General features: G+C 38.6%; 1 protein-coding gene across 3 annotated transcripts in view; it reads left to right on the forward strand.

Annotated features, from left to right (window-relative positions):
* The window catches only part of ca10a (carbonic anhydrase Xa), a 200,908-nt gene that overhangs the window by 57,528 nt on the left and 115,677 nt on the right, over positions 1–27,703 (forward strand). For all 3 annotated transcript variants that reach the window (XM_066704769.1, XM_066704768.1, XM_066704770.1), the window contains one exon: positions 17,474–17,616. In XM_066704769.1, the coding sequence (XP_066560866.1) occupies positions 17,474–17,616 (143 nt within the window). The remainder of the gene's footprint in view (positions 1–17,473; positions 17,617–27,703) is intronic.

The following is a 27,703-nucleotide window of genomic DNA, read 5'->3' on the forward strand; positions in this document are numbered from 1 at the left end:
GGATACAGTCCTTTTCCATTAGACCACCAAGTCTGGGGCCTGCGTGGAAAGTGGCAAGGAGGGTTGGCCTTCTGCAGAGGGTGGTATGGAGAGACGACCACAAAAATCAATACTGAACCGTTCAGGAGGGAAAACTGCCGAAATGTGAGGGAGGCATTTTAAAGGGACCTTTTTATGTCACATTTACAGATCCCTCCAAGAGAATCAATGTGAGAAAGATATCCATACAGGATAGAACTGACGCTGCTTTTTTTTTCTTTTCTGTACTGACCTGTCGACGTTGTGAGTTCACACCTTGAATGTAGTTTCCTCCTTTCTTAAAGAATAAAAGATTTCCGTTCCTTTCTCCCAACACCCACTGTCCCTTGATTCCTCTAGTTTATAATGCATTACTCTGCCTTCAAGAAGCATTCTGTAGCTGGGAAGCCAGAGAGCGCTTGCATTGATTTATACCAATTATGTGAGCAGCTAGCGTTCGCGCACTTAAAATCAGTTTATTTATTCACATCATTAGGAGATCAATATTTTGTCGCCTTTTGCGCAAGGGGAAGCGGTTGTTGTCAGCCAGAATAAATTTGAATGTGGGTGGCTGAATTACCTGAAAGTATTTCTTCAGTAGAGCAGATTGACACTCTGAATTGCTGGGATTAACATGCTAAATATACTTAACATAAGACAAAAAATATAAAAAATTGAGAGATTCATGAAAGCCTTCTCTTGCATTATACTTCAGTCTTGACATTTCACATTGATTATTCATGCATCACTGGTGCTCTTGTCTGGTTGCACTGATGCTTCCCTCGAAATGATTAAGAAATACGTCTCTTGAGGAAGTGGCGAGAAGATCTCTAAATGTTTGCTTGGGAACACAGAAAGGGAAGCAGATGAAAGAGTTAATTGAACCCTGATTTAATGGGTTTATGTGGCATTATGAACAGCACACCATCATTATAAGTCTTGTGCCTTTGCTTGCTTACTTATACCAGCAAAGACTTAAACATTGGAATGTCCTGGTTTGATAGGAAAGGTCAGAAAACTTCAACTGTGAAGTGAGATGGAAGGTCGTGTATGCGTGTGTTATCTTGTACACACACACGCACACACACACACACACACACACACACACAATCTATACAATAGCCTCATTGTCACTAAATTGACGGTGTGTACTATGCACAGTTTATCCACGCAGTTCAGTGCTGTCCTGTAGTTATGTGAAAGAGAAGGAAACCTTGAGAATAAATTGTTTTTGTTAAAATGGTTAACCTCACCACACAAGCTCATGCACTACACTTGTGAAACCCAGATGCCAGACATACTGTCAACAATGCTGACAGCATGAAAGGTAAAATGAAGAAAAAAATGCAAATGAGAGCAATTCATGTGCAAATTTCTTTGGAAAATTAGATCCAAATGGATGAAAAATCAAGTCTTTAAGAATATCATTGATTTATCTGTGTGGTGCTGTTAAAAGGTGAATATTAAACTGTCGAATGACCATTCTTTCAGTAAGTCCGTCTCCTAAAACTGAACAGACCACTTGAGTGCACAAGTTGTTAAAGGTGTGATTATATAAGTTGTAGTGCCAAGCTCCAGTAGTGTTACCTGTCAGTCCTGTCAACAGCTGCAGCTCTGTAGTTCTGCCGTTTCCTTTATTAATCACAGATCTGTGGCTCAGAGCTCTTTTTATTGCCTTAGCCAATCTGGAATGGTTGACTGCATAATCTCCTGCAGAGTGACAATTCAGTACAATTCTCTTTTCCGATATAGACAATTGTTTATCACCCAAGTCTTGGAGATATCCTTCTGTGCTTTCTGTTTCACTCCATACTGCCCTTGCGCCAGCAGAAAGCACGACAGGTTGACTCTTAAGAAATGGAGCTTTTGAGATGTCTTGCTTGAAATACATATATATTTATTATATTATACACACCCATACATTGTTTAATGTAGCCTGGGAGGTTTAGATCTTATCACACAATGCTTTTGTGTGTGTGTGTGTGTGGTGGGATATTTGAAAAACTGATTATAATGGGTGCACACAGTCTTTGCAGCAGAAAAACAGCTACAAGTAAAGCATAAGAAAAAGCAATATCCTGTCACTGTGACTGCGTCTTGTCCTTTTTATCTGTCGGTTCTAGACGTTTGTTTTCAAGAAGTAAAAGCGCATTAATTCAGGATGATTGACGGAGCTTTTGCCAACCGAATGACCTTCAAGATGTTATGTGGTTGTGGGTATCATGTTGAGTCATGATTTCACTAAGGCACTGAACCACTTTATATTAGACCTTCTGGAATAGAAAACGAGTGAAACGGCCCTATGAAATTCCCATGAATTGCGTACAGTTGTGTACATCTGCTCTGTATTGTCCTAAACCTGCGCAGTTGTACTTACAGTGAGGAAAAAAAGTATTTGATCCCCTGCTGATTTTGTACGTTTGCCCACTGACAAAGAAATGATCTAATTTTAATTGTAAGTGTATTTTAACAGTGAGAGACAGAATAACAACAAAAAAATCCAGAAAAACACATTTCAAAAAAGTTATAAATTGATTTGCATGTTAATGAGGAAAATAGGTATTTGAACCCTTCGACTTGACCCTGGGTCAGACGTTTCTTGTAGTTGGCCACCAGGTTTGCACACATCTCAGGAGGGATTTTGTCCCATGCACGACCCATTTTCAATGCCCTGGCTGAGGGAAGGAGGTTCTCACCCAAGATTTGACGGTACATGGCCCCGTCCATCGTCCCTTTGATGCGGTGCAGTTGTCCTGCCCCCTTAGCAGAAAAAAACACCCCCAAAGCATAATGTTTCCACCTCCATGTTTGACGGTGGGGATGGTGTTCTTGGGGTCATTCCTCCTCTTCCAAACACAGCGAGTTGAGTTGATGCCAAAGAGCTCGATTTTGGTCTCATCTGACCACAACACTTTCACCCAGTTCTCCTCTGAATCATTCAGATGTTCATTGGCAAACTTCAGACGGGCCTGTACATGTGCTTTCTTGAGCAGGGGGACCTTGCGGGCGCTGCAGGATTTCAGTCCTTCACGGCGTAGTGTTTTACCAATTGTTTTCTTGGTGACTATGGTCCCAGCTGCCTTGAGATCATTAACAAGATCCTCCCGTGTAATTCTGGGCTGATTCCTCACCGTTCTCATGATCATTGAAACTCCACGAGGTGAGATCTTGCATGGAGCCCCAGACTGAGGGAGACTGACAGTTATTTTGTGTTTCTTCCATTTGCGAATAATCGCACCAACTGTTGTCACCTTCTCACCAAGCTGCTTGGTGATGGTCTTGTAGCCCATTCCAGCCTTGTGTAGGTCTACAATCTTGTCCCTGACATCCTCGGACAGCTCTTTGGTCTTGGCCATGGTGGAGAGTTTGGAATCTGATTGATTGATTGCTTCTGTGGACAGGTGTCTTTTATACAGGTAACGAGCTGAGATTAGGAGCACTCCCTTTAAGAGAGTGCTCCTAATCTCAGCTCGTTACCTGTATAAAAGACACCTGGGAGCCAGAAATCTTGCTGATTGATAGGGGATCAAATACTTATTTCCCTCATTAACATGCAAATCAATTTATAACTTTTTTGAAATGCGTTTTTCTGGATTTTGTTGTTGTTATTCTGTCTCTCACTGTTAAAATACACCTACCATTAAAATTATAGACTGATCATTTCTTTGTCAGTGGGCAAACGTACAAAATCAGTAGGGGATCAAATACTTTTTTCCCTCACTGTAAGAGCATTTGCATCCTTAATTTCAAACACTGCCATCTTTTCACGTTTTTCCTGTCCTGAATGAGGGACAAATAAGGAGAGCTGAGTGAATGATGAATAATTATTAAAGTGCATCTATCCAATAAATAAATGTTGTGAATACTTTCAAGTACAACTTTATATTATTCCATACTTCATGCTCTTAAAGGACTGGTGGATATCAATTTCCCTTTCCTTTGATTTGTATGTTCTTTCTTCTTAGTTCTTTACATACAGTCTTAACAATCTACACAATACAGCATTGCCCTGCATACATACCATGCTTAGTTTCAGTTGTTTAGTTGTTTTAATCTTGTTTTTAAGGTGAATCTTCACATTTCCAGTTCTGTTTGCTTACAGCTGTGACCACACTCACCATGAAGGGGGAAAAAATGTATGCTGACATATTCAATACACAAATCGCTTTCATTTGTCTTCATAAACCAAACGTGTAAAAATCGAAAGTCTGATCATTTCAGGTCCTGAGTACATTAAATTGTTTCTCCCATGTTTAATTTCATTTCAAAGATGGGAAGGGGATACTTTTAGGCAGGGAATATAACATTTATGTAGGGTTGTTTGTCATTTTTCTGTGTGGCCCTCAATACAGCAATAAAGAAAAAAAAAAACAGAAGTTGAAAGGCAAACCTAACATTAGAGTTGTTGGGGGATGCTGGTAAAATGGAGCCTGTCAATGAAGCAGCGTAAACTAATAGATTAACAGTTTAAAAGGTGATGCATTGCAGATTTTGCATGTTGTTCACTGTAATGGTTTCTGTGCTGCCTTACATCCGGAACAATTGCTGGGTGTTTGGAGTAAAATGGCAAATACCCTCAGTGCCTTATTTTGTCTCTGGTGGATTTTGTACAGGCAACAGGCATGATTATTTTGCTTCAGCCGAAATAATCTAAACCTGAGTCTAATGCCAACACTTTTTCTATGGATCTAAGGGATTGTGCAAAAGAGGATTTGGTTAACTGTTTTGGCTGTGGTCAGAGAGTATACCCCCACCGCCCCCTGCATATAATCTCACTGTATAATATAGTATACGAAGTGTAACTTCCATATTTATATCTGTATCTCAGTGTTGCTGAGAAATAATGATTATAGGAAAACATGAGTATACACTCACCTAAAGGATTATTAGGAACACCATACTAATAATGTGTTTGACCCCCTTTCGCCTTCAGAACTGCCTTAATTCTACGTGGCATTGATTCAACAAGGTGCTGAAAGCATTCTTTAGAAATGTTGGCCCATATTGATAGGATAGCATCTTGCAGTTGATGGAGATTTGTGGGATGCACATCCAGGGCACGAAGCTCCCATTCCAACACATCCCAAAGATGCTCTATTGGGTTGAGATCTGGTGACTGTGGTGGCCAGTTTAGTACAGTGAACTCATTGTCATGTTCAAGAAACCAATTTGAAATGATTCGACCTTTGTGACATGGTGCATTATCATGCTGGAAGTAGCCATCAGAGGATGGGTACATGTTGGTCATAAAGGGATGGACATGGTCAGAAACAATGCTCAGGTAGGCCGTGGCATTTAAACGATGCCCAATTGGCACTAAGGGGCCTAAAGTGTGCCAAGAAAACATCCCCCACACCATTACACCACCACCACCAGCCTGCACAGTGGTAACAAGGCATGATGGATCCATGTTCTCATTCTGTTTACGCCAAATTCTGACTCTACCATCTGAATGTCTCAACAGAAATCGAGACTCATCAGACCAGGCAACATTTTTTCAGTCTTCAACTGTCCAATTTTGGTGAGCTTGTGCAAATTGTAGCCTCTTTTTCCTATTTGTAGTGGAGATGAGTGGTACCCGGTGGGGTCTTCTGCTGTTGTAGCCCATCCGCCTCAAGGTTGTACGTGTTGTGGCTTCACAAATGCTTTGCTGCATACCTCGGTTGTAACGAGTGGTTATTTCAGTCAAAGTTGCTCTTCTATCAGCTTGAATCAGTCGGCCCATTCTCCTCTGACCTCTAGCATTAACAAGGCATTTTCGCCCACAGGACTGCCGCATACTGGATGTTTTTCCCTTTTCACACCATTCTTTGTAAACCCTAGAAATGGTTGTGCGTGAAAATCCCAGTAACTGAGCAGATTGTGAAATACTCAGACCGGCCCGTCTGGCACCAACAACCCTGCCACGCTCAAAATTGCTTAAATCACCTTTCTTTCCCATTCAGACATTCAGTTTGGAGTTCAGGAGATTGTCTTGACCAGGACCACACCCCTAAATGCATTGAAGCAACTGCCATGTGATTGGTTGGTTAGATAATTGCATTAATGAGAAATTGAACAGGTGTTCCTAATAATCCTTTAGGTGAGTGTATGTATAAACTTTCCTATTACTTTGCTCAGGAAGTTACTGAACCTGTCCTTCAGGCAAAACATAAACCAAGACCTATTGCACGTGACTCTGCAGCAACACTTGATGCTGCTTTAAATAACTAGATACAAGTGTCAGATGAGTAATTACTAGAACAAATAATATGTTTTTTGGCAATGCACCAGGTATCTGTTTTCACCTAATTAAAACAGCAAAAGATCTAGTTAGAAATACACTTAACTTACAAGTAATACAACTCACAACCACACAGGCCTGTTCAAAAAGAAAGGTTTCAGTTTGAAAGGTGAGGAATTGTTTGTTTCTGTGTTAAAATCAATTCCTAATCTTAGAGGTAACCAGTAGAGGGACCTAAACACTGGGCTGATGTGTTCAGAGAGTAAGTGAGGAGTCTAGGAGCTGCATTTTGAACCTGATATTTTTTTTAATTTCAGTTTTGGACCTCCATGAACCGAGAACCGAGAAACTGTCCTCTCTTTTTTTTCTACTCAGTCTAATTTTGAATTATTATTTCTGATGCCCTATTTCACTGAAGTAATGAGATATTGAATTTGTAAATGAAAATAAAATGCAAGACCATAAAATGATAGACTACACATCATAATTTATTGAGGCCACTTGTTACACCACAACAAAATATTCTGGGGGAAGAAAAGGCAACTTAATATGAATTTTGTTCACCTGTCCCACATTTTAACTATATATATATATGTTTATTTATTAATTAAAATGTTGAATTATCATTTTCAGTGTTATACTTTCCTGTCACACACTCACTGTCAGAAATGCCCTCGAGCTAGCTCTAGGCTTAGACTAGTCATGTACAAGTTTTGTTAGACTCTGAAAATACCTAGTGAAGTTTTTAACAAAATTACATAATTTCCCAGTGGTCAATAGTCCTTAGCCATAATTAATGGAGACCATTCGGGTTATTTAATTTTACTTTTGTATAATTTGATTTAGAGCGCCAAGTCAATCAATATCCTTATTCACAGGAGCTGATGTCCATTTTTTTTATTTTGGTTTTATTAGATTTTTTTAGATGTGGTTTCTTTACAGAACAAAAATAAAATCAATAACGAAAGAAGATTTAACTTTTTTAATTAAATGTAGCTTTTGAAAGGCTGAACAAACGTTTCAAGTACCTCTTTTGTATTTTTTTAGTATTTCCCTCTTCCTTTTCTTTTGGCATTGTAGATTAGTGTGGTTGCATAATAATCCAAGGTCTAAGATTTGACAGTAGAACTTTAAAATAATGAGTCTGAATGTGTCTACAGAATATGAAGAGACTATCTTGACCTAGAAAACTTGTTTAAATTGACTTAAATTGACTTAATTTATGTTGTAAGTCGCCCTGGATAAGGGTGCCTGCCAAGAAATAATAATAATAATAATAATAATAATAATAATAATAATAATAATAATAATAATAATAATAATAATAATGATGATGATGATGATAATTAATAATATTATACAACTGGTGATTGTGTCCATTGTCAAGTAGTGTTGTGTTGGTGATGGCAAAGCAGAGAGATCAATATGTTTTTTTGGTAATTGCTACCACCACTAGGGGACAAGGGGGCAGAATGCAAAGGTCTGTATCTATGACTGAAATATCAATTGGATTTTAGTATTGGTTTAGAGTCTGGTGCCATTTGTTTATCAGTGTGGCCCCAGTGACTTTGAAGACCACCCATGAACAGTGGATACAAAAAACATGTCTTAATTCAGGACTGCATTGTACTGATTACATTTGCTTGCAGGCCACATTTCTCTTAAGTATTCAGCAGACTTTGCAGGGGATTTAGCTTCTAAATCCAGTACTATGCCACAGCAGAGCATAATAACTCTATCTGACTTCCTCGCATTTGTTCGGAGGGTGAGGTTGAGCTCCCCCTGGCTTTGAGACAGGCGGCCCTTCAAGGTCAAGATTTGAGCCAGTGAGCTTCTGACAGGTTGACAACGGCTGGGTGCAAAACTGTCCATTAATGAGATACTTTATCCTGTTTGTAGAGGAGAAGGCCATGGCTTAGACTTGAACATTCTTCACAGGAGAACCAGTTGTTCTCTTCAGACTTGAAGCAAAGAACTGCTATTGAGTGGTGTAAATGAAACTTTTTCTTGAACCTGACAAATATATGTACGGTAATGTTCCTCCTTCCATTTCTGCTAAAATGGTCAGTCCAATTCAACTTTTGGGTTCTTAGAAAAAAAGAATCAGGATTGCAGCATTTGCCTTTTTATATTGTACAGGTATCATTTCACTGAAGACCGTTTGAAGGCCAGTCATCTTATCGTCGAAGCCGTACACTTGTCAGCATTTAATAAAGCGGATGTCCCGGCGTGAGTGCAGATTCCAATCAGGAGAGAAGAACAAATGGGAATTTGATGCAGCGCTTCCATGTTAGTGTCACTAATGTTCACCGTGGCCAGTATTGTTAATTAAAGCCGCACATCTGTCATCTATCATGCAATCTACTAGGCATGCAGCCAAGACTTTTCATCATAGTTTGGCAAAGGACATTTCATTTTATTTTATCTTCCCCTGTTTTCTGAGTAGCAGCATGATCTGTCATGTTTTATAACACTGTTCATTCTTTTTTTTTTTTTAACCCTTCTGCCTTTTGTGAACTGTTGGGGTCTGTTTAGTTATAACTGTTACCATGTTCCGTAACAACTCATAACAACTCATAACATAAGGAAAATTAGAGTCTTGGAGAGTACAGGGGGTTAACTTTTTTTCTCACACTTTTGATTTATTTCCGTTGTCTTAATTCTCACCATGTGCGCTCGCTAATGAAGGAAAGGCGAGCAGACTCCAATGTGTGAAACAGTGAATAGCGTTCCTCCCACTTTATTATTATTATTATTTTTGGCTTTGTGTTTGGAAATGCATCCTATAATGATTTGCGAGAATCTGTACACATCACCTAGTTTTCGTGTGTCAGTATTTATCAACAGAGCCTAAGATGAAACCGTTTTGGATAACAAGGAGATTACAAGTTATCAACCCAATGAGTCAACAATACCAGCTCCCAAGAGGTTGATATTCTGCATTTGTATTCCATGGAAATTCAGCATGAGCTTTTAATTTTCATCAAGCACTGTTTGTTACAGGGCAAGAAGACGGTCAAATGCCATTTCACCCCTCTTCCCTTCTCCTTTGGGTCATGTGTCACTTTTTGTTTTTCCTGGAGCTGGGTTGTCCCTGCAGGTTCAGAGTTTATACACAATATAGTTTTACACAATGCAGTTTATACACAATAAATAACGTAGTAGTTGCTTTTTCTCCTGATGCAACTTACAGGGACTCGGAGGTGGACTGTGTGTCATCAGAGTTCACTAACTAGCTCACCGAGTCAGTGGCAGACCTGGGATTTGACCTGGAAAAGGGGCATTTTCACAGAATGGCTTCTAACACACATCAAGAAATCACCCCATCAGATGTGGAAACAAGTGATGACACCCAGGGAAAAATAATGGCAGATCATCAGAAGGGTTTTAAACAAGAGGACAGTCAGCCTGTCTCGCTCTTATATTTAGTAATTGCAAATCAACACCTACCGTGGCCTACCAGACTGCTCGTAGACACACTGGTTCAGACTGTGATCCCAGAGTCCTGGGTAAGGTTGTCTGCTTAGAAATGCATAATAATAATCAACCAGAAATTAACTAGATGGCTTGGTAGCTTTTTACAAACTCCTACAAGTCTCTGTATACGGAACAAAAAAGTGCTTAACATGCCTAATTTGTATGCCCACTTGTGACCACTGATCCTTGTTTCGTTTGTAAACCATGAACGTTTTAAATTCACGCCGTCTGCATTTTCCACTTTATTTTCCATTATACCGGTGGCCGATCTTACTCAGTAGGCCATTCTCTGTGGTTGCAGTGCTAACACAACATCACAGCTACTAACACAACAACGATGACCAATATTGGGCAGTGTCCAGAAGACCATTTATAAAACATCATTCACTGAAGCTAGCAATGATGTTCTGTACAGGTCATGCTCAGTTTTGCTTTGGAGGGTATTATTTCCTAATTTGATGATATTGAAATGCAAGTGCAGAAATAGTCCGGTGTTACTGATGGCAATTTATGCATTCTGAAAAATGCTGAGCCATTTGTGCCCATTTTCTTTCCTCTGTAGTTTGTATTTGATGCATGAAGTATAGGGGAAGCTGGAATGAGGTTACAGTGAAAGTTCAGTTAGTGAAGCGTGCTGTGCAGTAAATGTTATTTCCCTTGCTTGTTTATATAGCTATCTGGTGTGGAGTTTGCACTGATATGCGGTTTTATCTTCATTTATTTATTTATACATGTATTTTTCTGCATTCAGAGGCCTATTGCCAAAGCAGATTTTCTTTGCAGGCAGGCATGGCAAAAATGAAGGCTGCCTAATGATTTGTGAAAGGAGAATGAATTCGCAGACAAAGCAAAGGTTTTAATATTAAGCAGGCAGCGACTTGCCGTGTTGGTAAATTTCCCCTACTGTTTGGAAAACTGAGAAGAAAGATCAGCAAAGTGCTCTTTAGGAACACGGCACTGTGGTAAATTGAATTTTAATTGGAATCAAATGCTTCCATTAAAGAATTGCACTAAAGGTGAACCTGATTTAAAATTCAACAAGGGAGATATGTGTCCAATATGTTGTAATTAATCACTAATTATTGTACTTCTTATCATTTCCTGAACCATATGTATGTTTTAATAGGATCAAAGCAGTTTTTTGCAAAGGCCCTTCTTACTGGTAGTTGGTGGAAAGGTAACCCTTAACACTGGATCAACACCTTTATCTTTCTTTACTTAATCATAATGCTTTGTAGTCTTCTTCACAAGGAGCTCGATTTACCAATAATAATTTGCCAGGTACAAAGATGGTGTTGCCAATAACAACGGAGTCAAGAACACCCTTCAGTTTGTGACAAGGCAGCATAAAAACATGAAGACTTGCCTTCGCCCTTCTTCTGCATGTGTGTGTGAATGTATATATACCGGGGGGGACCACAGTGCTGGGGGTTTGTGAGGTGGGGTTTAGAAGGCCCAAGGCAGATTTATTAAATACAGTGCTTGTAATGCAAACAAAATAGACCGACACAAAACCAAATAAACACCTAAGTCTTTGTGGCATGGTACACGTTTCACAGGTTCCTCTCTACACATTATATGGACAACAACCAAACGAATCAGTAGTCTGAAATCATAATCAAGACCATACGCAATGTCTGTCGCTGTAATCAAGTTATTCTCCGCTCTCTTGCTCTCCTTCTGCCTCTGTCTGGTTATTAATCCCTCACACGTTGAACCAAAAAAATAAAATAAAAAATGAAATATTAGCATTCTTTGCATTATCATTTTGTCACAATAAACTGCAAATGTAGCTGGACAGTTTAATTATGAACAGGAGCCACTGAATGTTTGCTATTATTGCCATTTCAAATGCTCCTATAATAAGATGGATATAGTTCATTTTATGCCATTATAATCATGCAACTTCAGACACATCACTTTGGCAATGTAACAGAACATCTACTGCAATGACATAAAAAAGAAAGCAAGGGCATTAGAAAAGGAGGAATCAGACTTCCTTTTTTTCTTTTTAATGGGTAGTAGGTATAGTTAGACCAAAGTGAATTCGATTTAAATGTTGGTTTCATTAGCATGCCTCACTGGATGTAATTCATTATTTTTCTCATTCTCTCTTTATCCAGCTGAGATATGTGTGCTTCTTCTGATGCAATTTGCAGATATTTTCCTTGATCTTTGTGTGTAATGTCCAGAAGTGCATACAATTAAACTGTACTCATTAGTTTCCAGAATTTACTTGGAAGCATAAATAAAATATTGACTATAAAGCACCATTGGGATGGAAGAAACTAAAGAGGACAATGAAATGTGCAATTATAGCATGCAATGGCTCATTGAGGCCAGCACCAGACAGTAATAATCTCAAAGCTCTGGATTACAAGATAACTGCGCTCAGGATTGCCCTGTGACCAGCCTCTATCTTGTGATCTTCAGATAAATGATTTTGTGATCTTGAAAAAACTGACCTGAAATCCCCCAATCCTTTGATTTGTGATCTTGGAAAATCCCAAAATAACTTATTTCGAGATCACAAGCCAAAAGCATTTTGTCGGATAACCATCGTGATGTGGTTACATTCTTCTGGTTTGCGCAGATTGACTGGTTATTGACAAGAAGCCTGACATATCGAATGCTATTTTAAAGGCACACCGTGAAGGTATATTGTACCAACAGAATCAAATTAGTTCTAGAATTCACAGGAGGTCAAAGCTGTTAAATAATAAAATGTCAATAGTAGACCTTTCATTTACTAAGTCAATTGTATAATCCACCTTCCGCTGTGATTTTTCATTCACCATAAATTAATCTTCTGGGGGGGTTCTTTCATTGTACTTTTGAAGCCTTCGATGCAACTAGCTGCTTAATTTCACAAATCCAATTTCATTAGCCCAGCTGAACAACAATAAGAACAACAGCAGATATAATGACAGTAATCATACAATGAATATGTGCTATTCAAAGACATCCTTTGTTTTTTTTACTTCCAACAGAATCCAAACCGTAACAATAATGTGCTTTTCTACTCATGATTGTGTGCAGACTTTTCTTTAATTGTAAATTTAATATAATTACAGTATTGAATATGTATTTGGTAGCAGGGATTCATAATAATAATAATACTAATAAAAGTTGTATAAATAAAATAATCAAGCTTCTTAGGGGTTTAACAGAAATTGTACAATGTATTGTGGAAAGTGTAAAGTGGAAACCAGACGAAGATCTAGAACACATGATTGCCAATGATCCAATGAGAACTCGGTAACAATAGGAAAGCACCACTTCCAAACCGCAGGGCTTTGTAGTAAACTGCTGCAAATTGATAGCACAGTGATTGAACGTGCATGTTCCTTCTGCTGCTCTAATGATAGATGTCTCATTTCTGAGGCTCCCTGCCTTGGTTGTTATGCAGCGGCGCAGCTCAGCCCAGCGCCAGGTTGTATATTCCTGGCCATTAACAAACGACAAGAAGGGTTTATGTGACTGACATGTTTATAGTTCTCTTTCTGGACCCGACTAATGAGGTATATCAATCCAAGGTGTTACGATCAGATGTGTATTAAAGGACAGAATAGCGGCGTTCTTTCTCCCTGTGATGGTGGAGTGTGTCGCACGGCAGCGAAGCCCTGGCTCTTTAAGTCTCATACGGTCGACGACAGGCAAGCGTGTGTCAGAGCATGATGGGTTCCTCTGTAAGTCATTAACGTCTGCCTGGCTCGGGCCTGCGCTCTCGGCCTGACATGTCACGCATGGATCCTCAAAACGAACGCACGTGTGATTGGCGTCTTAACTATTCCTCTGGCGTCGCAAGCATAAAAACATTCATTTGGTCTATCCAGGGAAATGACGATGGAAACCTTAATAAAATCTAAGTGCTTTAGCTTTGATTATGTGTCCTGCAGGTAAATGGTTTATGATCTGCCTTGCTAGCCTATTGAGACAATGATCAGTAGAAGCCTGGGATTTCAGTGCTTGATAGTATTGTGATTTTAACACAGAAAGGCTTTTTGCAACTTAAAATATTGAAACCCTTTAATTTTGTGATCAGCACTTGTTTCTCAGGTCCTTGTCTTTTTACGTGAATGTGCAAATAGTGATTTTTTTTTTTTCCCTCATATTTGAAATATGTAATCAGCATGTTATTAAAAGTAAACACATTGATTTGAGATCTTCTCTCATGGCAGCACCCCCTTCTCTCCCAGCTGGTCTTGAACCCTGGATACCTTTGTGCTCTCTGGAAGGATCGCTGAGTGCCTCTGTGGAGCTTTCCGCCCCTAACACTGGGGAGTTCAGGTGGAAAGGAAAAAAAAAACAACCCACACTTTCCTCATTATGAGTTTGTCAGTAGAGACATGCTAAATAGTATATTTCCAAACAATTATCTATGACTTTTCATCTGAGGGTTTGGCTAGCAAATTATTATATTCAGCTTTTGTCTTTAATTTGAAATCAGTAATGATTTGACATTTAATTCCTGTTGCTCTCGGTACAGTAGCCTACTTGTACAATTGCATCTTCTAAGATAATTGTATCTTCTCTCTAGCTCCATTTCACTGGTTCAAAGAGATAAATAGTATTTATTTAAACCAATCCTCCCAAGAGTTATCCAGTTTTTGACAAGTATTTAATATCACATATTATAGCGCAAGACCAGGGGAAAAAAAACGAATACATTTTCCTTCCACAACATCAAAGCAAAACATCCACATACATCTCTGTGCATTTACGAGAATCAAGTGTAAATATGCTGAGCAGCAGGACAGCAGAAGCTTCATTAGGAAGGGAAAGGAAGAGGGGAATATTTCATTCCCATGATTATTAATCTCTCGGATTATTATTTCCACCCCCAATCCTACACTGGATTTCTCCTTGAGCAATCACATTTTGTTTAATTTCATACCATCCCTCTAGTTCTGTTCAAATAATTGCCATCCTTGCAGAACAGCACAAGTGGTAGTGGTGGTGATGCTGGGAGGGAGGGGGGGATTAAAGGAAAATTAATCATAGACATTACAATGTGTTACTAATATTTCACCGAAGGGAAGACAATGGAATTCCAGGGAGATTGTCCCAAGTTTAATAAAGTCTAATACTGATGCATCTACCTTTTGCAGGTTTTTTATACCGTGTAATGAAAGCTTTATATCTTAAAACCAGAGATTTAAATAGTGAGTGAAATATTTAAGTTTCATTTGGAGGTACCTAGAGGCGTTAGCATGATCATTTGCTTGAAGATCTGTAGGAGGAAATAATTAATGGAGTGGTTTATTGATGTGCATAGCTGCAGCAGTCTTTCTCTCTCTCTCTCTCTCTCTCTCTCTCTCTCGGCTCTCAACCTTAATAAACCAGATGGAATCCTCCACTGCAGACGCATGTAATTAGACGGGGCAAAAATAATTACTGTACAAACACAACTTGATTTCTGTAAATTTTCATCTAGTCCCCGAGTTCAGAGAACAGGGACTTTTAAATTGAGATTCCCAAAAAGACGCGGTGTAGCTTGAAAGCGTCAGCATCGAGTCTTAGGCCTCATTACCATTTGTCATCAGAGCTGCACTGAACACTTTTTGAAGTTTTTCCTCTCGTCCGCAGCTGCCTTCGTTGCTGTTGGTAATTGGGGATGTGTTGGCTTATGTATCGACATTTCTCTCTTTTCTTTTTTAAAGGGTTTATCTTATGGAAGCACCTAAATTTGAAGGAAGCGGATTTCTCCAAGTGTTTCTCTGACGCTAGGTGTTTAAACCTGTTAACTATTCAACCTTGTGATTGTTTAGCATTTGACAATTTGCTTGAACTCGGTGGTAGGCTAATAGCAGTGCCACAACCGGTGATGAAATTAGACTGAGGCCACTTTCTATAAGTGTGTTCCTCTGCACCAGTCAACGGTGTGATCTCAGGAGAAATTCAACTTGCTAACACAGGAGAGGGGCTTGTGTTTGACTGTCTAATTACAAATCCAAACAACAAATCATTTGATAGGAATCATTCTTTTTATTTTTGGTGAAGGTGTTTAAACTCTTCTAAGCCCTCAAAGACTTAAAATGTTGTGTTGTGGTGAATGGTTGGTGAAGCAATCCAGATAGCTTGCCTCTAAAGATAAAATGAACCTCTTCAGTGAAAACAACAGCAGGACATAAATATTTGAAAAGCCAGGCCCTTAATAAATATCCATGATGTCTTCATTCCACTCCATTTGATTTAAGGATGGACTGGGCTATTAACGTGGCCACCGCAAAATAAATAAATAATTAAATAATAGCCTGCAATCTTCTTCAAAAGAACAGATAAGGGTATCTCTATAAAGGCCATAAAATATTCCTACATCTGCTCTCACAAGTGACAAGAAGAAGAGAAACTGTGCTTAATGTGAAATACAGGACAGGCAATAAATAGAGCTCGACAGTAATGCATTCCCTTCTGTTTTTAATACCACAGGGTACTGGAAAGGTTGAGACGTAGGTGCCGTACATTATTGTCTGTGGAAAGCTTGCCCTCCTGAGAAATACAGCTGCCAGGTTCAGCGTGTTCGGGATCTATCAGTAGGAAATAATTATGTGTAGATATTGAACAAGGTCTCGAATTAAGCATCGATCCAGTGCACTTGCATGCCATTTGAACCGAATATTTCCTGTCATTTTCCAGCATAATTTAGCGCACGGAGTGTGTTCTCGTAGTTTCGAAAGCGTTCATGGTGAATTCAATAATTTCCTTAAATGAGACGATGCGAAAAACAACTTGCATGTAGTGCTTTCTCAGTAGGGATGGTGTCAAATGGTGTAATTCGCCTTTGGAAAGAAGGTGTTATTAAGTTGGAATGCAACAAACCAGCTGGCTGCCGTTCCTCTGCAACGACGCCCTACCATTGCGGCAGATTAAATTATGTCTGGGATACCTTTATTAATTGAACCCAAAGTGGTTCAAGGCGTACTGGAAGCAAGGCAGGGTTTTGGCTGGAGCCGACCCCTCGCAGATTGTTGTATTTGAAAAGTTGGAGGGGTCACGTTCTACTAAGAGTAGCATTTGTGAGCGTCTTCCTCTGCTTAACGAGTGGAGTCTCCTTATTTCAAGATGCATCCGAAAGCACACAGACCAATTAACACCAGATGGCACTGATGTCAGGAAAGCGCTTCAACCCCCCAAGTTAACTGATTTCCAACATGAATAGGGATGTATCAAAACCAAGAGGTGACAGGGGAGATGCTCTAATACAATGTCTTGTGGAGGTTGTTCAGGGTAGAGGACTTTTCCCCTGAAATCAAAGTGTGGCTTCAGTCAAGCGTTTCTGAATAACAATCACTTATTCAAGACTGTATTTAGCAATGGTTTCCTCAAGGCTGCCTGTCTATTTGTATTATTATTCAAATATGAGCCAACATATTTCTTCCTCAAACTTTGCAGCAACTTGGCTCTTTCAATGTATGCATACCAATGTACCAGTGCTTAAAATTATACATAATACGTAATACACTTCTGTTACTCTCAATCATATATTATTAAAAATAAAACAGATTCATACTTTTCGCATTTAAATTGTTATTTAAATGGTTTTATGTTTAGATTCATTGAATGCGATGCACAAACTGATTTGGACTGACCCATCCAACGTATTCTAACCATATGGTTTTTGAGACGCAAAGATACGCAGCGGTTATTTTGAAAATAATGCTTAATGTGCTAATGAAATCAAACTGGTTGTAGTTTTCCCGTTTTCTTCTAATGTCTCTAACCTGTACTGCTTGTGTGTCTGTTTGTTTACAGTTCCATCTTTTTGGGGGCTAGTAAATTCCGCCTGGAATCTATGCTCGGTTGGAAAGAGACAATCTCCAGTTAACATTGAAACCAGCCATATGATTTTCGACCCCTTTCTCACCCCACTCCGTCTCAATACAGGCGGACGCAAGGTAAGTTGGCCTGCGTTTCTTTGTATCGATGTGTCTTTGTGAATCCTGCGATCCCTTTGTGGTCCCATTCTATTGGATGTTACCTCATGGCAGAGACTTTTATGGTGTTGTTTGATTTGTATTATGAAGTGGCCAGTACAGTGCCAGTTTTGTTGGACAGCAGAAGTGACACACTTCTTTCCATAAGATAAAAATGGTGGGATTTTATTTTACAATCCGGATGGTGGTTGGTAAGCATTTGCTGGTCACCAGGCTTGCGGTACTGTTATGTTTCTATACTTGGACACTGTGGGTATTTCCAGGTTTGAGTGACCTGCAGCTTTTGTGAATGTAATTACATCTGCGTAGGCAAAACCATAGAAAAACCTCTTCCAAAATAGCTCATTCCATTAGGATTGAAGTCTTTTCTTGTTTTGTGTACCAAAACGTGCTAAATGAAATAGTCAGAACATCCAGCCACATCCCATTCCATCGTCTTATGGAATGTTTCCTTGACCTTTTCATTGAAAATAATGTGATGTAAATCCGTTTTATTTGATTTCATTCGGTTTTGTTTCGGTTTTCCTCCTCCTCCTCCTTTTTCTACCTTTTATCACTAACATTGAATCCGACAGAACATGTAATAGAGGTCTTTGAAAGAACACGCTCATCCTGCTATTGCAATAAGTGGCTGACCTTCTGTTTTGAAAACCCATTCACATTATTAACATTCAGCGGTACATGAAGTATGGAATTCTTCAGTGATGGTTTTTGTCCATTTCTGTACACCTACAGCTAATGAATAGCATTGGGAAATTAACCCCAATTACCTGCCCCCCCCACCCAATCTTTGAATGCAGGCACTGATTTATTAAGAAGACACGTACATCAAGGTTATGTATGGAGACTAAAGAAGTCACAGTCAGGAAATTATCTGTATTAATTTAATATTTGCTCTGCTGAAGATGAGCTACATGTACTTGAAGTGGCTTTAATTAATTTAGTCACCTCTGCACAAGGAAAAAGTAGACATTTAATCTGGCCTAAATGCTGGCTGCTGCCGGATTTAAGAGTGAAAGGTGAAAAGACATTATACATGAAAGACTAATAATAAGACTTTTTATTTTCAAATGGAGTTCTTAAATGTCTAGTACAGAAAAATGAATGACTCAATGTGGAATGGAGGTGTCACTCTTCTAATATAGTTGGTTTCTCCTCATTGACAGAGTAATGTGCTGCATTTTATGTTTTGTATTTTAGTACAAAGAAAGGAAGGTCTTCACTGAATAGATAACCAAGGGTTTCTCAGAGTCACGCTTACTGTCGTAACAAAGTAAAAGAAAAAATGAAAAGATAAAAGTTGGGGAAACTAAAGAAAGGGTTTTTATTCCTGCTGTCCATGCTCTTATTGAAAGGTATGGGATTAGGTTTCTCTCCAGCTGCTTAAAAATCTAACCATTTACCATGGCTGAGATTATAATGTATGCCTATAAGTTTGTTGATTTGTTTTTGTTTCCAAATGTTCTACCATTTGCTTATTGAGAGAGTCTTTTTGGTCAATGAAGGAGGTTTCAATACAACATCTTCCCTACCCAGGATAGCCTATGCATGGCTGAATTTGAGAAACAATGGTTGAGTGTAATTCATAGCATACCCAAACCTAGGAAATGCATTGACAAATCGACACAAAACCAAAAACTGTAGACATAAAAGATTACCTTACAGCAGTAGACGTTTCCTGAGATGAACTTACCCAAATCCCTCAGAATATTTGGCATGTTTAATTTACTAATACAATCTGATCCATTAATCAGGGCTTGAATTTGTATATTTAGATTATAATCTGTACCTAAGAGGTGGGTTCTTTAGTAAATTGCCATTGCTGTCTCATGGTAGCCCCAGGGCATGTGGTTAATGTCTACTATATGACAGCCTGCTTTGCTGTATTTCAATTATGCTCACAGAGGGCAAAATAGAGAAAAATAATCTAGTTAACAGTTTCCTGTGATATGGGATATCTGAATGGTATCACCAACACCAAGACCAAGAGATAACTATCTTAATGATCACATAGACTACATCTCTCAGGAACTACTTTGCTGCCGACTGTGGTTAGGAATAAGTGGCCAAACTCCAGATTGGGGTCTAGGTAGTGCAGAAGGTTAATTTGTAAATCTAACGAGCTTCCTCTCTTGTCAGACACGGCCAAGGCCACAATTAAAATCAGTTTTTCTTTTTTTGGTTCTTGGACTCTCCTGAGCCATTAGGGAACAATTAGTTCAACACCATAGAAGCGAGGAAGGATACGGTACAGTTCATCTGTCAGTGTTGTTTAAAGGGAGCCTAAGATAGTAATGGGACAGTCATTGATCATATTTTCTAGAACTTGCAAAGCTAAATCATATAGGTCTTGTTGGCATTCTGTTGGACACTCCAAACATTTTCAGTTGTAGGTTCTCACTGTGTTGATATATCTGGTTGTGTTTAAATAATCCTACATAGACCTTTTAAACAAGGGAAAGCATGGCTACATCAGTGAATAATTCCCCTTAACTAAGCTGAAAGCCCTTCCTCCCCCCAGTGTTCACACATTGAAACACACAGAAGCAGACGTCTGTGCCGTAACTCACAGACTGTATTTGGTAATCGTGCTGTTTAGGAAGAGTCACACAGCTGCTGTTACAAAATGCATATCATCAAATACACTATAACCGTTGCCTTTGGCAAACTACACTTAACTGTGCAATTTAAATATTTATGTAAAACATGCAAATGTTTTGTTCTTTTCTTATCAGACTTTCTTAATTTATATATATATAGGTATATGTTTGAGTGTGTGTATGTTTTGCATTCCTAGTATATACACCAGGGGTTCTTACATTGTACAGATATTGTTTCATAGTACATGTAATACCTTTAACAGCTTTTGCAGAATTAATGCAACTAGGCTTACAGTCTGAAAAGATGATATACATTAAAGGCCCCGTGAAAATTGTCATAGAAATTAGAATGTTCAGAAGGCTATTCTGATGCTCAGTGACATGGAAGTAAATAAGTTAACTTGTATTTATTTATGTAGATATGTCTGTATGTATTTTTAAATGTATTTACTTTATTTTTCCAAGTCATGCCTTTCCTCCTTCACCCTGCTGAGCCATTTTAATTTTGTCTGTGGTGGGGGTGTTGGAGAAACATGCTGAAAATCGTGTCATTGTAAACTCCTTTTAATGCATTATAACATATTGTTATTTAAGATACTCAGTTAACCCCAGTGCATGGAATATGTATTTTGAGATGGTGAGCTGTTAAGTGACTCCCCGCCAACTGGGTCTGCTGCCATGCTGTTCCATCAATTGACGCTGTCCCAGCATGGATTTCCCTCCAGGGTGGTAGGCACAGCTACTGCCAAGCTTAGCTTTGGCTATTAGGGAGAAGGACAGATACTGGCGCTCCCTGCATTTACACACCCAATAGGGGGGTTCTTTTGTGATAAGTCCCATTCATTCTGTAGGAGCACCTACACTCAATATACTCCACCTAGCAGTAGAAGTAAAAATGAAATGGAAAGAAAAACACAATAAACCAAAGCAATTACACAGGCAATTAGATTACAGTGATGAACGTGCTAGGGCAGTAGCACAATCCCAATGATCTCTGAAGTCTTTGTGAACATTGTAATTTATACATTTTTTTTAAAATAAACCCAGCATATGGTATTACATACAATGCCATCTGCAAGACTTTTTTTGAAACTGTGTTCTAGGAATGTGATTTGCCAACCTCTGTGAATAACCCACTTGCTGCTGAAAGAGTTTTGTGCTCAGCTGGAACATTTTAAACTTTACCAGCTAAGATATAATTTGTTCAGGCAGTGCATCACATTTAATCAAAGTACATTTTACTAACATTTTTTTGTCATCTGCATTTTTTATTCTTTCAGGAAACAAAGTACAAACTTACATGTAATTACTAAATTACTAAACATTTTATTTCAACTGTGAAATTGATTAACATAATGGAAGCTAATTATTAAAATTGATTCACTTTTGTATTTCAGAGTATTTTTCGGTTGTGCATGATTGCACACCATAAGGATTAGTTTTCCATTGCTCATTAAACAAACACTAGGAAAGAAACGTCTCAATTGAATGTGAAATTGAAAATGGTCCAATTTGCAACGGAGAATTCGAAGTTCTGAAATCAAAGGCTTTGCTTCTGAATGCCGTGCTGGTTTGTCGCCGTGTCTAGTGTGAGATCTTTGCAGTCCCAGCCATCCTTGCATGACATAGTTTCACCTAATTTCCTTGAACAGAGGGGAAAAAAGGGTTTCCTTGGTAAAGTGCAGTGGTAACCTCCTGGGAGTGTACTAATCTCACAATGTGACAGAGATCCAGAAAGTAGACTCTCATAACGAATTAAAGTTCCCTACAGGGAGGAGGGCTTGCAGTAGCAGGTATGTGGTCGATGTACTGTCTGCAGCCACTGGTGTAGTGCACTAAAATACTACACTAAGACCTCTTAGGCACGCAGGAAATGATTTCTCACCGAGCAGAGACCGAAATTAAAGCCGAGATTCCTGCCCCTAAATATTTAAGACCATGATCGCATTTCTGCTCGAGTTCAGTGCTCTTCTTCAGACGTTGTCTTAAAAGTGAATTATTTCTGACGCTGTCCCTTTCACCTCATTCTTCCTCAAATACATTTTCTGTGCTGTTAACTTTCGCAAAACTTGTTCCCCAGCTCGTTCTATGAATACCAATATGATGCCAGGTTAATACTTTAAGCTTTTACCTGTGTCCGTAGGAGATAGAGTAATCTGAAATGGTGCTGGTTCAAGGAACAAGGATTCGATTGTAATAACCTGTTGAATGTCGAGGTTCACAAGCAGGTGGGTTTAGCTCTGAATGTAGATCAGCTAACCTCTGCAGTGTCTGAGAAATTGCTTTATTTCAGTGCGTCTGCTGTATTGTACATTCAAAACCTCATACCGTATCATGTAGACTGTTATCATATAAGCTGCAGCTTTATTCAGTTGTCCACAAGGCATGTAATGGTAGAGCTCCAGGGTTTCCTCTTTCTCTTCCTCTTCTTCTTCTCAAGTTAATTCCAGAGTCATTAATAAAACACAAATTACAATATGACTAATTAATTAGCAGTTAGTATCGTATATATAAGGAAAAAATCCACCCTAAAAAACGTCTGACGTGATGGTTTTCCCTGGGGAGGTGCATCATAAAGTGCGACACCATTATGACATTTGCCTGCATGCTTTTCTTGACGATCGGCACAGTGGCGGTATCACTCAAAGAGAAGAAAATGTATTTAAAAGCTTCAGACGATAATGCCATATTCATAGTGCTTAAAGTTTATATGTGAAGTTGATCTGTCATACTAAGAGGAGATTTAGCGAAGGATCGGATTTTCAGAAAGCATTATTTAAGAAACTCATGACTGAAGATCTGCAAATAGCACCCCTTCTTGCAAGCTGTTAAAAGCGGGCTTCTCCCCCCAATATTTTCTTTCCCTTAGGGCAATCCCAGATCCCAGTCTTCTCAAGATGTCACTGTAACTTAAAACCTCAACAGCACTTCTTAATTGATATGGCAAGAAAAAGGTGTTGGGGGGTTGTGGTGGGGGGGGGGGGCAAGTGAAAAAACACAGAGAGTTGAATGGTCCCAAAGGATTTCATGACTAAATCTAATCTCATAGACAGCCACTGTCAAAATGATGAATAAGTCTTCAATATCGGTTTATGGCAGCAGGAAAGTAAGACATTTCGGAAGGAAGGAAAAAGGAAGACGGAGAAGAAAGAAGCAAGATATTGACCTACGATCTGTACTGGAGGATCTAGGAAGCTGAAGTTTAAAATCAGTCAAGGTGAAAACTAAAGAGATTGGCACTACCTTCAAATGAAATCACACAACAGCTTTACATCCTTTATACCTATTGATAAGAAAATGCAACTGTCTATAATTAGAACAGGTTAAAGAATGTGGTCTAGCTTTTGAGGCTGTATTGTTAAATTAGCCATATTTGCTCTAGGACTATTATTTAAATTATATACCCTTGAACGGTTACTTTTGTCACATGATGACTTCATATGAGGAGGTGAGTTTAAAGAAATACATGATTTTCATGAGAAGAGAAGAGTTAAAACTATACATAGTTATGCATTAGATTAAAAAAGAAGCCTAAATATGATAATGGATAAAATGGGTCTGAATCCTGACTTGACACTGGAGTTTTAACCATATTTAATGCCCTTACTAGGAAGCTTTTAATGCAGCAATGTAAACAAGGTTTAATTCAGTTGCTAAGGTTATGACTGGCTTGCGGTTGGTTGTAGTTTAAAAATTGTCACGACACTCAGTATTTTTTCTGTGTGTGTGTGTTTGTTTGTGTGGGTGAATGCAAAAATATATTTCTATATTTCTAATATCTCTAAAAATATTTCTAAATAGACAGAAATGGAAGCCATTGTGGGTATCTACATTAGAGCATTGTATGGAACAAAACCTGTATATGATGAGGGTGCTTTGAGCTGTGATAGCTGTTTATTTCAAGACCAATAATGTGGAGAGTGTCTCATTGCACTCAGCAGTCATGTGAAAGGTACCTTGCTGTATTTAAGGAGTAAAGTGCAAGGAGTAAAAATACATTTCACTGAGTTAAATGAAGCCCCCGATCTGACAGTTACAATTTAAAGTCCCATTACTTGTTCAAACAGACAAAAGCAATCAAGCAAGACTCTCTGAAGATATTATAATATGAAGCCATTATCTCTAATCTTAATATTCATTTAAGAGTGTTAATTTAAGTGCAATAGTTCATATCTGGATCAAGTGTGTGTCAGAATCAGCCACATTCTTTTGATTGATTTCATGGCCCCACACCCTTTCTGTCTGTGGTAAAACATGTGTGACTGTGAAACAAGACACAGCCTTCCCTTAACAGCATCACTAAAGGTTGTGATGGAGGCAATGTGTTTTAGTTTCCATGCGATCAAATCGATTTATCCACTTATGGGTGGTGAGGGGGCTTGGAGCAACAATATGCATTGAAAGTGTGTTTGCATCTTCTTGACTAGAATGATGAAAAAGAGATGGATTTATAAGACCAGAGGTGTGTGTGGCTGACAGTAAAATGCATTACGATGATCAGAATTGATTTAATTACGCAGATTACTGAGTCAGATTAATTAGGAACATGCTTATGTTGGCTGAACCTGCAAAGCTGTCACAACTGTAGAAGAAGATTGTGCATGAACGTTTTTGAAAACTGCAATTAGCGCAACATCTCAACGAAGTTATTTATTAATCATATTTTTCCAAACATCTTAATTAGAGTAGTGATACAGAAGGTACAGAGACCCTTCACTTCCTTCTGACAGTATAAAAAGAAAGCAATTCTTACCTCTCTAAATGAGACATTGTGCTCCAGGTTTGTTTTAGCAGATGTTCAGTGTAATAGCGTGTATCATGACATCTCACTTTATTTTATACATATTTCCCTGTAATTTTTAATTCCTGTCAAATTTTAGGATGAATGCTGGTATAAATACTCCTAAACCAGTTTCCATAAAAACAAGTACAAATTATTTCACTAGTTCAGACAAGCACAGCAGACGTACATTGAAGGTAAATAGTGTTTATTTTGGCCTAGACTTGTTTGACTAAGGGAAGGCTGTTCTGGACTTCGGAACACCCACCCAACAGGTGGAATGAGCCAAGGAGCTGTGTTGGGGTGGAGGACGGCTGCAAAGGAATGAATGATGGGACAGTGCATTTTGTTGATGAATAATTATTCTGGGTATGGTGGAAGTCAGGCATGAGATTGAGACTGTCCTCATCTTGAACATGGTAAATGAGTAGGCCTCTTTCATAGCAGAAGTTGGACTCTCTCTCTCTCTCCCATTACAAATATCAATCCAGGCACTTTGTCACCTTCCCATTAGGTAGAAACAAGAATGCTGCATCCAACAAAAATAGTGTCAGGTTTCACATATGCAAATTGGCTGGTAGGACAAAGTTATGATGTCATCATGGTCCAAGAGTCATTAATGAAGCATAATTTAACCTTGAAAAGCATGTGCATTGGTTGCATTGTACTGGATGCAGCATTCAAAAGCCTTAAATGTGGAATTAATTAATTAATCTGAATTATACTTAAATGTAACTTTATTGCCTGACATTGCTAAGATAAACAACAATCAAATATTTATACTTTTATCGATCAATGTTCAGTTGTGTTTCAGTCTCTGTGTCTTTAATGCACTGACTCTTTCGCAGTTCTTCTTGGTCTGTAAAATACAGAGTGCTCCGGTACTTCTATGTTTTTTTTTTGGCACACAATGCAACAATGCATTGCTGATGAGATTACATGCATGATTTACACTAATTTGGAAATCATCAATGTCTGTTAAAGTCCAGCTACTTCATGTAGTTCTGTTTAATTCATTTCACTTTATCATGTAGAGAGTAGATCATTACGAAAAAATCTCCACAACTCTTAACCTTGGTTAATAATCCTGTACTATGCTTTGTATGTGTGCATAAGTCTATTCAAAGTCTTACAAGCTTATTGTAATTATTTTTCATGTATCTGGAATATGTGACAATCCTCTGCCAGCTGGACACGTCAACATGATGCTTTGAGGAGGAAGACGGTTTCAGTCTTGAGTTTCTGCATTCATCACTTGCTGTCACTAAAATGCCGTTATGATTCATGGGGTGATGTCATTGTTTGGGTATAGGAGCAAACATTGTTGTGGCTTCCAGTGTTTTCCATAAACCGTCAAATTCCTATTTCATTAAAAATGCTGCCCTGCATCTGGTTGCAGAGATTACCAAATCTCACCATCTGTGCAGATTAATGTTTGCTAAAAGAGGGTGCGATGGCAGATGAGAGGCTAGGCTTTGCAGATACATCTAAAAGATAAAGGATGACTTCCACATCTTCCACCTGATTCACAGTAACTACAGGACTCGCACAGTATTGTTGACTTGGGGGACAAACCATGTATGTTGGAGGGCAACCTCCCATAGACCTGTGTGGATACTGAACCCTCAACCAGCCAGTTCAGAAGTTGGAATTCAAATCGGTGGAGAGCACTGATAAATGGCACACGTGATATTAGGTTGATTTGATTCTAGATTTTTGGGAAATTCTTATCATGGAACTAATTGTAACAAGTTGCATTTGTAACTATGCATATACTGCAGTTGATACAATGTTAGTTTTAGTTGAATAAATACTGTTAATTAATCTATAGTTGCTTATCAGTGATATCCTAAAGCAGGACTCATCCTAGAGTAAAATGTCCAGTTCACTGAACTGAAAGAATGGTCACTATTGATTTTTATGAAGAGGTAGCCCAGTTAACACCCCTCCCCTCCTTCTCTGTCAATAAATAAGTATTGAATTCTGTTTGATCACATTAACTATACTTATTTAACTAAACAAATAACACTGTTTAAAAGAAAAGAAGTTGTCAGCTTGTGTGAGTGGGCCTGTAGCAGCTTATGCAGGTTTTCACAATAATGTTAAAATTCAAAATTATCTTCCCCCGTCTTCCGACTTGACAATAACTTCAGCGGATTACAATCCCGATCTTTGGTTTGTTTTCAGGGGTGGGATTTCCTTCATGTGCATTAGCAAGCTGATGTATCATGCAGATCATACTGGATGCTCAGAGAGGCATTAGCAGGGTGGAATTGTCGCAGGGAACTGGAGGGGGCAAACATTTAAATACCCAATGAAAAACCCCATTGTGATTTGTGTTCTTAATCACTTGTCAGAAGGATTATCCTTCTGCGTTTAAGAGCTTTTTTTATGTACAGTGTTTCCACTTTACCCAAGTGCACACCAGCTGCAGACATATTGAATATATATTAAAAACAAAATGCCCTGTGTTCAGAATCTGTTTCTTCGCTTTCCTTAAAGCTAAACAAAGCTATTTTGCATTTCTTTCATTTTCCATTGATTGATTTTTGCAGTATTCTCGTCTCTGGGAAAGTAAGAGGTCTCTTTAGTTGAAGGCCTTGGATTTTCATTCTCCTTGTTTTCCTGGAAATATGAATACAGATGAAGACAGAATAATTAGATTACA

This window comes from Amia ocellicauda, chromosome 5, assembly GCF_036373705.1.
Source record: "Amia ocellicauda isolate fAmiCal2 chromosome 5, fAmiCal2.hap1, whole genome shotgun sequence".
In the NCBI taxonomy this organism is placed as follows: domain Eukaryota; kingdom Metazoa; phylum Chordata; class Actinopteri; order Amiiformes; family Amiidae; genus Amia; species Amia ocellicauda.